This window comes from Corylus avellana, chromosome 7 (genome assembly GCF_965113065.1).
Source record: "Corylus avellana chromosome 7, dhCorAvel1.hap1.2, whole genome shotgun sequence".
NCBI classification, from domain to species: Eukaryota; Viridiplantae; Streptophyta; class Magnoliopsida; order Fagales; family Betulaceae; genus Corylus; species Corylus avellana.
Window position 1 is genome coordinate 24,616,157 of NC_142496.1, and position 13,445 is coordinate 24,629,601.

The following is a 13,445-nucleotide window of genomic DNA, read 5'->3' on the forward strand; positions in this document are numbered from 1 at the left end:
TGAAGAAAAGTCCACTTCCAATCTTTTACAACTTTTTACACGTATCAACATGTAATTGAAGGGTGTTAAATGCTTTATAACTTTTGGCTTCAGTCAACAGATTGAGCTGTTAAAAGTTGTAAAATAGTTGTATGTATAGAAAATTGCAAGTAGAAAATTCCGTCCTCTCAAAATGATGGTAAGCATGAAATTGCCTTAATGACCAATTCAACTGTTTGAGCTTCACAACAAGTGACAAAAACAGAGCTTCACAACAAGAAATCCGGGTGGACATCATCTTCTACCTTTTGATCATCGGTTATGGTCTTGAAGTCCAGCAAGATATCATTTGTCTGACGACCCCTACGATCTCCAAAATTCGTTTCGCTCGCACATATCAAGTCCTTGTCGTCATCTTCGGTGGTTATGTAGTCGTTCCATTTGGAAACCTTCCTGCCAGTTGCCACCGGCAGCTGAACCTTCCTCCTTGGCTCCTGGTCATCTTGTGTCATGGTGTCATTCCCTTTTGAAGAGCCCTTGGCCATCAATGGCTGATCATTCCTTGGCTCCTTGCCTTACAATTCAGATAAATTATGCAGTCACAACCATGCACAAAACTCAGCTCTTTGTTTTGGTTTTACAAAGTGCTTGAGTGTTCAAGGCTAAATTTATAATTAAATTTAAATCTAAAACCGTTGAAGAACTTCATCTCTTAAGCCAAAGCCTGGATGATATATGCGAATCACAAAAAGAAGAAACCAAAGGATCAAAATAATTACCTCGGGAGACGACATTTTTAGTGCTGGAATTTCTCTTTGAGAAAACCGGCTTGTAAAGCTGTTCACTATCACCTTCTCCATCATCAAAACAGCTGTTCAATCTCGCTTTCTTGAACATTCCGTCCGGCAACTCCGTCACAATTTTTGGCTCAAAACCACCACTCGCTATACAAAACCCAAAAGAAAAGAAAAGAAAATATATATATAAATAAATAATTGTTAGTTTGCTCAAAATAGTACAATATTTAAAGAATACCAATCTCTTCTTCTTTGACACGATCGTGGTCCCCCGAGTCGAGGTACTCGCTCCAATCGCTCCGTCTCTTGCTACGATCGTTGCATTGGAATCGGTCATCGGGGATGTCTTGTTCGTCCGTGGAATGTGGCAGTGGTGTTTGAAGGTGGTCGGAGAGATTGCGGGACATGTTGAAGGACTGTACGAAGCGTCGAAGGTCCTTGGCCATGAAGCCCTGAGCAAACACCTTCCGCAGTGACTGCCTCTGGTTGCACACCACGCAGCTCCACTTGCCCACGCTCTTGCTCTTCTGCCTCACCTGTAACAAATCAAATTCCGTCAATCGCCCATCGCATTCACCATCATAATACCCCCCACCATATAGTGAGAGTGAGAGAAAAATGCCTGCATTGTGGAGCATTGGCAGCACTGAACCGCGATGAAGATCGTCGACATTGCTCTGCCCTACAGCTGCTCTCTCTCTCTCTCTCTCTCCCGGTGATTTTTGATTTAGGGATTTTGGCGCCAAAGTTTTAGGCATTTGATATTGAAGGTTTGGGCTTGGGCCTGGGTCTGAGAATTGAAGGGCTACCGATGTTTTTTATTTAGTAAGAATTAGGAAAGAGAGAAATAGACCATGATGGACAACTGTTAACCAATAAGATTTGAGGGTGAATAAAATACCTAAAATAGTGTTTATTCCGATTTATTTATTTTTGAAAAAAATGTAAAATTAGTCATCGTGGTTTACGTGGTTTACAATTAGCTCTCTTTGGTATAAAAATTAACTCAAAAGTTCCTGAGATATGCTAAAAAAAACAATTTAGTCTCTACAGTCAAATTTCGTTTACTAACTGAACATATTCTGATAGCGTGAAACGTTCGAGCCAATAAAATTGTGATACTTATCATATTTAAGTCAGTATCACACTAACAAAATCTGTTAAATGAACGAAATTTGATTATAAGGATTACATTATTTTTTTGACATACCTCGAGACCTTTGAATTAATTTTCATACCATAAAGAGCTAATTATAGACTAGGTAAACCACAATAACTAATTTTACATTTTTTTTTTAATTTTTTTAATTTTTTTTTTATGAAAGAGATATAGTAAATTTAAACTGTTTGAATAAATTATAGTACTTGTACCATAGTTTTTTAACGGCATGTACACCAAAAAATCTTTTTTTAATTTTCTTTATTTTTAGGATATTTTAATGTTTTTACAAATTTTATCGAGGGCATAATAAATATTTCTCGCCTTTGCTGCTTAAGTTAACCAAAAACCCTAACAAAGGAGTAAAGTGAAAGGAGCTAAAATGATTTGAACAATTAATTGCAACTTTCTTTTTATTTTTTTTTTCAATTTAGGAGAGACATGCAAATGATATAATAGTTAAAGGGCTAATATAATTTTTTTTAATATATATATATATGCTAAAGCAACAATTTCCAGACCATTTTCCTTAAATTTAAAAAATAAAACAACTTTTTAATTCTCTATCTAAATACATATCACAATTCTTTTAATATTTTCTATATCATTAAAATAATATTCGTTTTACATTTTTTTTTTTTTTTTTCATAAAAATTTATTTTCTCTCTATCGCTCTCTTCTCTCTCTTTTGGCCGACTTCCCAAAAAAAATGAGGCCTTCCATGTTCAGATCCGTGAAGTCCGCCGTAGCGAGAAGCTCCTCGGCCCACGTCGCTCGACGTGGCTGCTCCTCCGAATCCGTCCCGGAGCGCATGGTCGCCGTTCTCGGCGCCGCCGGGGGTATCGGGCAGCCACTGGCTTTGCTGATGAAGCTCAACCTTCTGGTCTCCAGGCTCGCCCTTTACGATATCGCTGGGACCCCCGGTGTCGCCGACGATGTCAGCCACATCAACACCAGTAGCATTGCTGGGTTTGGGAATTGGGGGTTGAAGGAAGGTAAGTTTTTTTTTTTTTTTTTCCTGAGTAGAACAAAGATGAGTTTTTTTTCTAGGAGGTTCAAAGATGAGTTGGTAAATCAAATGAGTGTTTGGGTATTGGAGGTTGAGGGAAGGTGAAGCATTTTTGGAAGGAGGAGACAGATAAGCGTGAGAGGGAGAGACGCGTGGGAGGAGAGAGAAAAGTTTTTGTGAATAAATATTGGGTGAATAAATTCTCAACAGTTTTTTTGAGATTTTTCTAGGGAAGGAAATGGGTTTTAGGGTTTCTTAAACCCACTTAAAAACAATTAAACAGAAAACTCAAAACAGAATATATCCGATGGCCTTGCACTCGCACATAGAGCGAGTCCTATGGGGCCAGGACCAAATCGCCCGCCGAGTCGCCGAGATCGCCTCCGAAATCACGGCCGATTTTAGCGCCGGGGATTCGGCTCATCTTCCGCGGCCGCCACCTGTCCTGGTGGGCGTGGCCACCGGGGCCTTCCTCTTCTTGGCCGACCTGGTCAGGACCATTGACCTTCCCATCTCCGTCGATTTCGTTCGCGCCCAATCCTACGGCTCCGGCACCCTCTCCAGTGGGGCCCCTGTACTCTCCCTCGACCTCAAAGTCGATGTCAAGGGCAAGCACGTCATTCTGGTACTACCTTCTCACTCTCTCTCATTCTATGACTTCACGAATATTATTTTCATATTGTCTTTTCTATTCTGGTTAAAAAAAAAAGGAAAATACTAATAATATTTTTGATATTTAGGGACCATGTATTTATTTATAATGGGATTTTTAATTTTTTAATTTTTTGTTATAAGGTTGAGGACATTGTTGATACGGGAAGCACACTGTCGTGCCTGATTTCGCATTTGGAATCAAAAGGAGCATCCTCTGTGTCGGTCTGTGCCTTCCTCGACAAGCCAGCTAGAAGGAAGGTTCACTTTCAGCTAGTGGGTGAAGGAAAATTTTACCGCGGGTTTGAGGTAAACATCATCAAGCAAAAAAAAAAAAATTTACTCTGGTGATTTCTTGGTAAAGTGGAGAAGCAGTTTAAGTAAATGGGTGATTGTTGCTCATGCAGTGAAGGGAGCGTTAGAATATTAAATAAATTATTTTCTTTCGACTCAAGTTTTTAGAGTAATTAGTGATTTAACACTAAATAATTAATCAATGGACAATTACTAAATATCTCCATAAATTTCAATTAAACTTTTCTACACGTTTTCTAATCGCACATGGGAAGGGGAGTGTTAGAATATTAATTAAATGATTGAATCAACCATTTTCTATTAGCTTAAATGTTTAAGATAATTAGTGATTTAACACTCAACGTTTAATTAATGGACAACTGCTAAAGAGGACCATAACTCTTGAGGCTACTAGGAACTCAAAAGGAAACCAAGTAAAACAAAATAAAATAAGAGCAGAAAATTTTATTAATTTATGTGTCCTTGCTTATTCGGAAAAGGTGGAGGAAGAATTGTGGCATCCTAAAAGGTTAGTTCTATATTAGAAAGATGGATTGCCCATGTTGAGTGGATGGAATATAAATGTGTTTGTAGAAATTAAATCTCACATTAGTTCCTTACTAAGTGAGATTAGACTTTATAAGTAATTATAAGGAGCTCCAATTATAACTTAACTAGTCCTTTTGGAGTGATAGTATAGATGTAATTAGCGCTTTTCCTACTGTTGCAATAAATAAAAATTTTGGTGTTTTTTGTTGCTTATACTCTACTTTTTCTCCAATTTAATCTATTTTGTAATTATCTTATTGGTTCACATTTTATGACATGGAATTAAATAATGAAATTAAGAGAAAGAAAAGAAGGGAAACCCATTTGGGGGGTCGAGAGTTTCTTCAGAAATCAAGAGAAAATCCATGTACTTTGTAATGCCATATGTTGTTGCGTTTGGATGCTGCTATATATATATATATATATATATATATATATATATAGTTTTACTTGTAAGGCTGGTCCTTATATTAAAATACACAGGAGTGGAGGTGTTTGATGCATATTGTTTTGAATCACACAAATAAAATGTATTAAAACTTGTGGTAAACTAAGATAGTATACTCTTGAAATATTTGATTTTGGTCTGAACTGCCATAAACGTAAATGCATTATTATTGAATTTCATGGTCTAATTACCAAGCAAATTGATTTGTATTTTCTTTTCTTCTTCTTTTGCAGTGTCCAGATTATTTTGTAGTGGGTTACGGAATGGACTTTGCAGAAATATACAGGAACTTGCCCTATATTGGTGTATTGAAACCTGAATATTACGAGTGATTTTATAGGTAGCATATAAAGTATGCAACTTTTTATACTTTAGTGTATCTGCATTCTATGATTTATCTTACTCCACCAGATGGAGGTGTAATAATCTCTCATTTGTGAGATGATATTCAAATACGATTGGAGTTATTTTGAGGATATTTTTCCTATGGTTGCTTGAAAATATTTATTCTTGCTGTGGAGTTCTGGTGCATGTTCTGGTGTGCTTACTGCTTCCTATAATATTCACCTTGTCAATCAGAAAAAGAAAAGAAAAAATTCTTTACTTTGTAACTTCTATTTTTTGGCATATACATAATAGTAGGGGGAGGGAGGGAGCGGGAGGAGGGGAGGGAGAAATGAAGAAGGATAAGAAGATGTGGGCTGTAACAAATACCATATAATTTTTATATGCATTTTTAATATGAGATTCATATGATTTTCTAAGATGCTTATTGTTAGAAGAGTTATTAGGGTTAGTAAGTCATTATGGTTTGAGGGTAGTTTGATCATTGTGATATTTTCCTAATCCTATATATTAGGATGTTTGTATTAGGTTAAGTACAAGCTGAATAAAACAACAACCTCCTCTTCTCCCTTTAATCTTCTTACTACAAACCTATTAACACTTATAAAAATCACATACTCTATGTACAAACGGGTTAACAAATATAAGGAAACAACAAAACCACCGAATGAGGCCAACATGAATGGAGGAGAAGGAAAGGGAGGGAGGGAGGGATGGGAGGAGGAGAAGAGAGGGAGAACTGAAGAAGAAGAAGAAGTCATATACTGCATATACAAATGCCAATTTAATAAATTGATTTGAAGAAAATTTTTCTCAAACTTAGTTTGAAGAAAAATGGGAGAAGTACATAAATTCTTTTCAAACTGTCACTTTATTGTCAATACCACATTCAAGCGTCATCAGGAGTAGTCTTGGCCACCCCAAAATGTGTACGGAGCATCTTGATGGCCCACCACGAGACACATCGGAGGAGTGCCACCCCCAAATTTTGCAGGCCGGTCACCCCAATAGGTGGTCAGCCATTAACTGCATTTTAACCAAATGTGTGTTTTTATTTTATTTTTTATTTTTAAATTTAATTTGAGGATTAAAAATATAAGAAATAATGTAGTTTTTTTTTTTTTTTTTTTTAGTAATTTTGGTTCAATTATAATAAAAAGCATGTATGTTGTCAGCGAACAGAATAATAAGAATAACTATTCATTTTTATATTAATTCTTAATGGAGTGCCTTATTTGACAAGGGATTTTAGTTTGAGATGTTTAAAATAATGTTACCTCTTAAAGTTTAATGGGTATTGGGTAGTAGAACTAAAGTTTATTTTTTCTTTTATAAAAAAGAAAAGTGGGAAAGAGGAATTGAAATCTCCAGCAAGTTTGTATGGGTTGATAATCTTATCCTTTAAAGGATTGGAACTTTGCTAATGTAGTAATTGATATTAGACTTAATTTACTTGTTTTTCCTGTTTAAAAAGCTATTAAAATTTTAAGGTGTACCAATTTTTATGCACATTCTTTAGCTAAATGGGTTACTCCTCACCTCGTGTTTGAAAGTATTCTCAATTGTCTCCCATCCTCAGTTCATTCGGCTCAAGAAAGGGAAAGACTCATCCTTATAATTAATTTCCTCATTTGAATATATTAAAATAAAAAAAATAAAAAAAATAAAAGAAAAGCAATCTCCACAATTAAGGATCTCGAGAACTTCTCCTTGCAATTGGGATAGGGGGCAAGAGCTCCCTACCCAAACAGGGCCAGGCCTAAACAAATTGATCCAACAAAGGACTTCCTGCTGGAACCCTATCTTTCAATTCTCCTGACCCTTCTCTTTGGGCTTGAGATTGTAGTGAATAGTGAATACCCCCGTCGAGGAAAGAGGGGGCAAGGCCCAATCTATCTAATTGTACCAGTAATTTTATTTTTATCAGAACCAAAATATCAGTCAGTAGAGGCCTAGAGGATACATACTCGCACCAATTTCATTCATTTTGCAGAAAACCAGCACAGAGGTGCTGCTGCAAGAAATACAAATATACCCACTAAGGCACAAACACAAAAAATAGAACCTGCAATAATCGGAAAGCCATGGGAGGCACAGCAAGAACCCTCCTTTCCACCAGTCTCTCCTCATACCTCTTCACTCTCTCTCGCCTCTCTCCAGCACCCAAACGTTTCCCACTCCTCAAACTGTCCAAACCCACTAGGGTTTTTCCAGGGTTTAGGCCTCTATGCACCACCACCATCACTCCCACTATTCCCACCAATGAACCAGAGCAAATGAAGCACTCAATTCTCCTTGAGAGGCTGAGGCTGAGACACCTCAAGGGCGCTACCAAACCCCCAGAGACTAGAAATCCAAAGCCAGTCAGCACTGCTGAGATTGAAAATGAGGATGGGCCCAACAAGAAGAAGAAGGAGAAGAGGGTTGTTGGGAATTTTGAAGAGTTGGGTCTCAGTGAGGAGGTCATGGGGGCTGTGAGGGAGATGGGTATTGAGGTTCCTACTGAGATTCAGTGTATTGGGGTCCCTGCTGTCTTGGAAGGGAAGAGTGTGGTTTTGGGTTCTCACACTGGGTCTGGCAAAACTCTGGCTTACATGCTGCCCCTTGTTCAGGTACGTGTTCTTCACTTTTCTTTTTCCTTTTAATTTATATTTGCATGTTATTTAACAAAGTCCTGTATGTTGTTACTTTTTGCTTTATGGGTCAATAAAATTCTTGGGTTTGGGCTTGCTTTCAGTTATTACGTATTTTGTTTGTCTTAAATGTTGATTATGTATGGCATTTAAGGTTTTGGTGTTTGCTTTATGTTTTGTGCCCTGGTTGTGGCATGCTTTTGCATCGACATCATTGAAATGGAATCTTGTGACTATGTATGACTCATTTAATTTGTTCAATTCCCAGAATGTGCTGTGCTGGGTGGTTTGAACGTGTTCCCTTAGCATCATCCTCTCACAAAATCTATTATACATATTGAGTGGATTGAAGTTTCTCTATCTGTAACGGCTTTTTGATATTTTTACTTGACCCACTTCTCTGTTGCTTGTAGATTCACTTAGGTTCAGAAACACAGAAAATCCCTGTGAAGTATTTTAATATTCCAAGTTATGTTCTTGTCAATTTTTTTGATTTTGTAGTTGTTAAGACGGGATGAGGAATTGCACGGTATACTAATGAGGCCCAGGCGTCCTCAAGCTGTTGTACTATGCCCCACAAGGGAGTTATCTGAGCAGGTATCTGTGTGCTTTCTTCAGGATGTGAAGATAACTTTTCTATGTGGACTTATGATTTGCAATTGAAGTTGGATTGGTTTTATAGGTATTTCGGGTTGCAAAGTCTATCAGTCATCATGCCCGATTCCGTTGTACGATGGTAAGTGGTGGTGGCCGGCTAAGACCCCAGGAGGATACATTAAATAACCCAATCGATATGGTAGTTGGGACCCCTGGTAGGGTTCTTCAACATATTGAAGAGGGAAACATAGTGTACGGTGACATTAAATATGTGGTGAGTATCACATAGTATATAAATTCATGTTGTTTCATATATATGACTGCACAATTTTCTACTATTTTGGATGTGTGCACAATACTATGTTTCTATCGAAGTTTAGAATTAAGAAAACCGCAAAGTCTAGTTTGTCCTTATTGGTAAGGTGGTGCACTTAATGATGGTGGTAATATTTTAGTAGGTGTTGGATGAGGCTGACACCATGTTTGATCGCGGCTTTGGTCCTGACATTCGGAAGTTTCTTGTCCCATTAAAAAATCGTGCATCGAAGCCTGATGGCCAAGGGTTTCAAACTGTTTTAGTTACTGCAACAATGACACAGGTATGCTGATTTGCACTGTCATCTTCTTGTAAATGAAACTGTTTATTACCTCTACTATCATCAATGGAACATTTTTTCTGGCAAATAAAGTAAACCTAATTGATCTTTAAAGCAATTATGTCAAGTTCATCTGTATATCTTGATAACTAATTCTAAAGCAGCAAGGTTGTATGAGAAGAAAAAAAAAATCCCCTTTCCTGTTAGTATTTTATTGATGCTTTGGCTGTGATTCTATTTCATATTACTTGCTTTGGATTTTTCATATGAATGGTAAGGGTATTGATTATTTTGCATGCATTTGGTGTCCAAATGGCCATTTAGTATCTGCACTAGAAGATGTAGGAGGTCTGATTTAACATCCAAAGCCCTCATTGGCTCATTGCTCTGTTCAAATCAAATTTTGGGACTTATGGCACTGTTCATTGTTCCAAGGATAAACCTGTTTTATCATTTAAATTGATCAACTTACTAAAGAATTTCACAATATGTCCTTTAGTTACATCAGATGGAGGCAAACTGTACATTAAATCACTAGAGTCCTCTTTTCTGTGGTTTTTTTATTAAAACAATTTTTATAATTTTCCTTTTATAATCTTTGATTTCATCGTTTCCAATACATACCTATGGAGGGGGGAGGATTCAGTGGTTTCCTTTTCAGTTGCAATCTAATGAAATTTCTTCTACACATATTTTTGTACACAAAAAAGTTAATTTTTGACATTTGCAGGCAGTGCAAAAGCTGATTGATGAGGAATGTCAAGGCATTGTACATTTGCGCACATCAACACTGCATAAGAAAGTTGCATCTGCTCGCCATGATTTCATCAAACTTTCAGGTTCTGAAAACAAGCTGGAAGCTTTGTTACAGGTATACTTCTGTAGTGAGTTATCCTATTTTTTCTATTTATCAACAACCGGTAATGGTTATATGTACAAAACACTTGATTAGTAGTAATAGTTGCATAATCTCATTAAGAGCTTGTTATGGTTATATTTCAGATGTGCTACATATATAGTGCTTGATGATAGTATTGATGAAGTTGGATTCCCTGCTTTTACATCTTTCTATATCATCTGAAGTAAATAGTTCACTCTCTATACCTTAAATGAAGACACATGAAAATGTGAAATACTCACATGCAAGTGCAAATACTTCGGTTACATTGATGACATTTATATCTGGCCAAACTGCTCTTCTACATCATGTAACATATAAGTTAATGCTGAAGTAATGTCATCTACCCAACTTGACACCGCCTGTTCGGTTGCAAGAATAGAAGTAAAAAATAAATTTCTAGTCTGTAAGATATATGCCTCAAATATGCCAAAGTACCACATTATAAACAATCTAGGGGGCCATCAGAAACTTATCTTACTTGGAGTTGGTTTCATATGCACCCGAACTTATTGGTTTTGTTCTTCTGGTCCATGATTGCAGTCTTGGGAGCCTGTGACAGCCTCCACTTTTTCACTATGAATTTTACCGTCTATGAAGCCTACATTTTAAACACAACTAAATTTTTTTGGTTTAGACGATTATATTAGAATTTGCTTAGCAAAGTTAATTCACCAAACAAGTTTTTTGTGGTTTAAATGGTGATGAAAAGGCAGGTTCTGGAGCCAAGTTTGGCAAAGGGAAATAGAGTGATGGTGTTCTGTAACACGCTAAATTCTAGCCGTGCTGTGGATCACTTTCTGGATGAAAATCAGATTTCTACAGTCAATTATCATGGAGAGGTGCCTGCGGAGCAAAGGTGATATGATACAACATGTTTATTCCCCCACTTCCCCCCCACCCCCCCTTCCCTTCTTCCCACATGGGGTACTCTGTAAATGTCTTTATGTTTGCAATTTATGTATGGTTCTATTGGATCGCGATAAGGCCAGCTATGGTGTATGATACAAAATCCTGGGTTATTTAGAAGCAATATGTTCATAAAATGAGTAGTCGAAATGAGAATGTTGAGATGGATGAGTCAGTATACTACGAAACATAAGGAATAAAGTCAATGAAAACTGATAAAAAAAAAAAAAAGAAAAGAAGAGGAGGGATAGTAACTTAAGATGGTTTGGCCATGTGTAATAGAGATTGGTCAATGCATCAATGGGAAAGAATTTGGAGAGTGAAAAGAGGTAGAGGGAGGTGTATAATAACATTGGTAGAACTGTAGAACTAGCAAAGATGGATATATTGAATAGGAAGGCAACAGATAGAATGATTTTTAGATAAGGGTAAACAGACAGATAAAATTACATGTGGTCACCCCTATTAGTTGATGAGGATGGAAAGCCGATCCTATTTAATTTGGTTAATGCTTAGTTCAATTGAGTTCAATTGAAAATTTATCAATGAGATTTCATTGCTTTAGTATAATATATGCTATATAGCTTATGCTGTGTAAGATTACAAAAGTTATAGTATGAACTTGGGTGGGAACTTGGCACGTATTACCTTTTTTAAATTTAGGCAATTTTTTTTAACATTGGAAACTTGCGAACATTGTCAATATGTTTACTTATCTGTGTGCACCTATGAAGACAGTGAACTCTTGCTTGTAAAAGCTCAGGTGTGTATGAGCACTTTGTGCATATGCATGCCAATAAATTTTGAACACTAGACATATACATTGATGCATATTATGTATTCTAGCTGGTAGTTGAACTTTTGAAACAGAGCCCATTTTATATCCCCATTTTTTTGTATGCGTGCATATCAGTTTCTAGCACTTATCTTCACTTGTTCTCCTCCCAAACCAGGGTTGAAAACCTCAAGAGGTTTAAAAGTGATGATGGAGATTGCCCCACATTGGTGTGCACCGACTTGGCTGCCAGGGGACTCGACTTGGATGTAGATCATGTTATCATGTTTGATTTTCCCTCGAACTCTGTAAGAATCATTTCTGTTGTCTCTGTTGGGCTTTTATTTTGGTTTCCCTCTTTTTTTTTGTTGTAATTATTTCTTTTCAATTCTTTGTTTGGTGCATTAACCCTACTTTTGTTTTAACTTTTAGATTGATTACCTTCATCGCACGGGAAGAACTGCTCGTATGGGTGCAAAAGGTGTGCAACAAACTTTGCCCACATAATGTGTCCATTTCTGTGTCTTTTCAAGTTAAAAATTCATGCTTTCCTTTAAAGTTGCAGTGAAAAGAACAATGGATGCAATTATTGAAAACTCTACTCTGGCTGTGCATGTACCCTATAATTTGATATAAATATGTAAATCATTTCGTCTACCATAGTTTAAGTGGGGACTGGATATAGCAGTGAAGGTAGAAGGCTTTTCAATCAATGATGCATGGAGTTGTATATAGTCTCCAAGTTTGAGAAAGGGAGAAAAAGGAAGAAAGAAAAAAGAACAACGAAATTTGGAAAAGTAAAACAAGACAATTTCTAAGTCACTTGATTCATGTTTGCAATTGTCTGGATTCAGCAAGATGAATCCTGCCCAATTTTTTCAACTTATAAAACATATTTAGTTGTATCCATTTATGTCTGAGCTGTAATCTCCTTGATTACAGTAAATCCTCTGTATTGAGTAAAGACATTCTTGAAATGTGACAATTACCATATTCCACTTTTGGTGGCTGGAGGCCAAAAGTACCTCATCACGTTTCCATAAGAAAACATTTTCTTCTTGCAGGAAAAGTGACAAGTTTGGTTGCTAAAAAGGACCTCTTGTTGGCCACCCGAATAGAGGAGGCCATAAGGAAGAATGAAAGCTTGGAGTCTCTTACTGTAGATCATGTTCGGAGGGACGTTGCCAGGGCCCAAATAACTGGGAAGATTGGGATGAATGCTAAATCAGTCAAGCTTTCAAATCAGAACAGTAAGGTTGCAGTGACTTATCAAAAAAAGAGCAGTAAGGTTGCAGTGAATTATCAAAAAAAGAACAGTAAGGTTGCAGTGAAAGCTACAAAGGCATCTCCAGCAAAATTCTCCAAGCCAGCAGTTAAGGTCTTGAATTCAAAAAATTCATCCAGTGCTAGTACGTCAAGAAAAGCATCCTCTTCAGGTGGGAAGAAGCAAACAGCCAGCAAAAAGTCCAGCTCTGTCAAATCTATAGCTTCGAAACTTAGTGTTGTTGGGTTCAGGGGGCGCACCTCTTGGTCTGATAAGAAAAAATCATTGAAGTCCAGTTGAATGTAATTAAATTTTGGATTAAATTTACAATTTGAGTTTTTGCACATTCATGTAAGCTTTGCATGTGAATTATTTATTTGGCAGTGATATCACTCTTACAGGGTTCTACTAATTCCTTTGCAAAGGACAGAAATTTCCTCTAATTTTCTCCAATCCAATTTATAAAATTGTCATCCATCTCTTGAGCATGGAAGAAGCACATGCTTTTTTAATAGGAGATATGGATGGGGGTTTAACCAAAT

At 36.9% G+C, this 13,445-nt stretch overlaps 3 protein-coding genes across 3 annotated transcripts; 2 read left to right on the forward strand and 1 right to left on the reverse strand.

Moving 5' to 3' along the window:
- Positions 1-114: 114 nt before the first annotated feature.
- Positions 115-1,475, reverse strand: LOC132185809 (uncharacterized). Its single transcript, XM_059599601.2, has 4 exons — positions 1,399-1,475; positions 1,015-1,312; positions 759-923; positions 115-553 (listed from the first exon to the last, which is right to left on the reverse strand). Exons 1-4 carry the CDS (start codon positions 1,447-1,449, stop codon positions 249-251), a joined length of 819 nt encoding a protein of 272 aa, XP_059455584.1. The 5' UTR covers positions 1,450-1,475; the 3' UTR covers positions 115-248.
- Positions 1,476-2,601: 1,126 nt separating this feature from the next.
- Positions 2,602-5,371, forward strand: HGPT (Hypoxanthine-guanine phosphoribosyltransferase). The gene is made up of 3 exons (XM_059598222.2): positions 2,602-3,569; positions 3,740-3,904; positions 5,120-5,371. Exons 1-3 carry the CDS (start codon positions 3,252-3,254, stop codon positions 5,216-5,218), a joined length of 582 nt encoding a protein of 193 aa, XP_059454205.1. The 5' UTR covers positions 2,602-3,251; the 3' UTR covers positions 5,219-5,371.
- Positions 5,372-7,191: 1,820 nt separating this feature from the next.
- Positions 7,192-13,315, forward strand: RH39. Its single transcript, XM_059598299.2, has 9 exons — positions 7,192-7,843; positions 8,366-8,461; positions 8,547-8,735; positions 8,920-9,060; positions 9,788-9,928; positions 10,672-10,814; positions 11,818-11,947; positions 12,072-12,120; positions 12,704-13,315. The coding sequence occupies exons 1-9, from the start codon at positions 7,316-7,318 to the stop codon at positions 13,201-13,203; spliced, it is 1,917 nt and encodes a 638-aa protein (XP_059454282.2). The 5' UTR covers positions 7,192-7,315; the 3' UTR covers positions 13,204-13,315.
- Positions 13,316-13,445: the final 130 nt, after the last annotated feature.

Bases quoted from the DNA above. Each gene is read 5' to 3' on its own strand.
- HGPT (XM_059598222.2), top strand. From the start codon at position 3,252: ATGGCCTTGCACTCGCACATAGAGCGAGTCCTATGGGGCCAGGACCAA. The intron at 3,570-3,739 runs GTACTACCTTCT...TTTTGTTATAAG, and splicing joins AGGGCAAGCACGTCATTCTG to GTTGAGGACATTGTTGATAC. The intron at 3,905-5,119 runs GTAAACATCATC...CTTCTTTTGCAG, and splicing joins AATTTTACCGCGGGTTTGAG to TGTCCAGATTATTTTGTAGT.
- LOC132185809 (XM_059599601.2), bottom strand. From the start codon at position 1,449: ATGTCGACGATCTTCATCGCGGTTCAGTGCTGCCAATGCTCCACAATG. The intron at 1,313-1,398 runs GCATTTTTCTCT...GATTTGTTACAG, and splicing joins GCCAATGCTCCACAATGCAG to GTGAGGCAGAAGAGCAAGAG. The intron at 554-758 runs GTAATTATTTTG...CTGAATTGTAAG, and splicing joins TAAAAATGTCGTCTCCCGAG to GCAAGGAGCCAAGGAATGAT.
- RH39 (XM_059598299.2), top strand. From the start codon at position 7,316: ATGGGAGGCACAGCAAGAACCCTCCTTTCCACCAGTCTCTCCTCATAC. The intron at 9,929-10,671 runs GTATACTTCTGT...ATGAAAAGGCAG, and splicing joins AGCTGGAAGCTTTGTTACAG to GTTCTGGAGCCAAGTTTGGC. The intron at 11,948-12,071 runs GTAAGAATCATT...TTTAACTTTTAG, and splicing joins TTGATTTTCCCTCGAACTCT to ATTGATTACCTTCATCGCAC.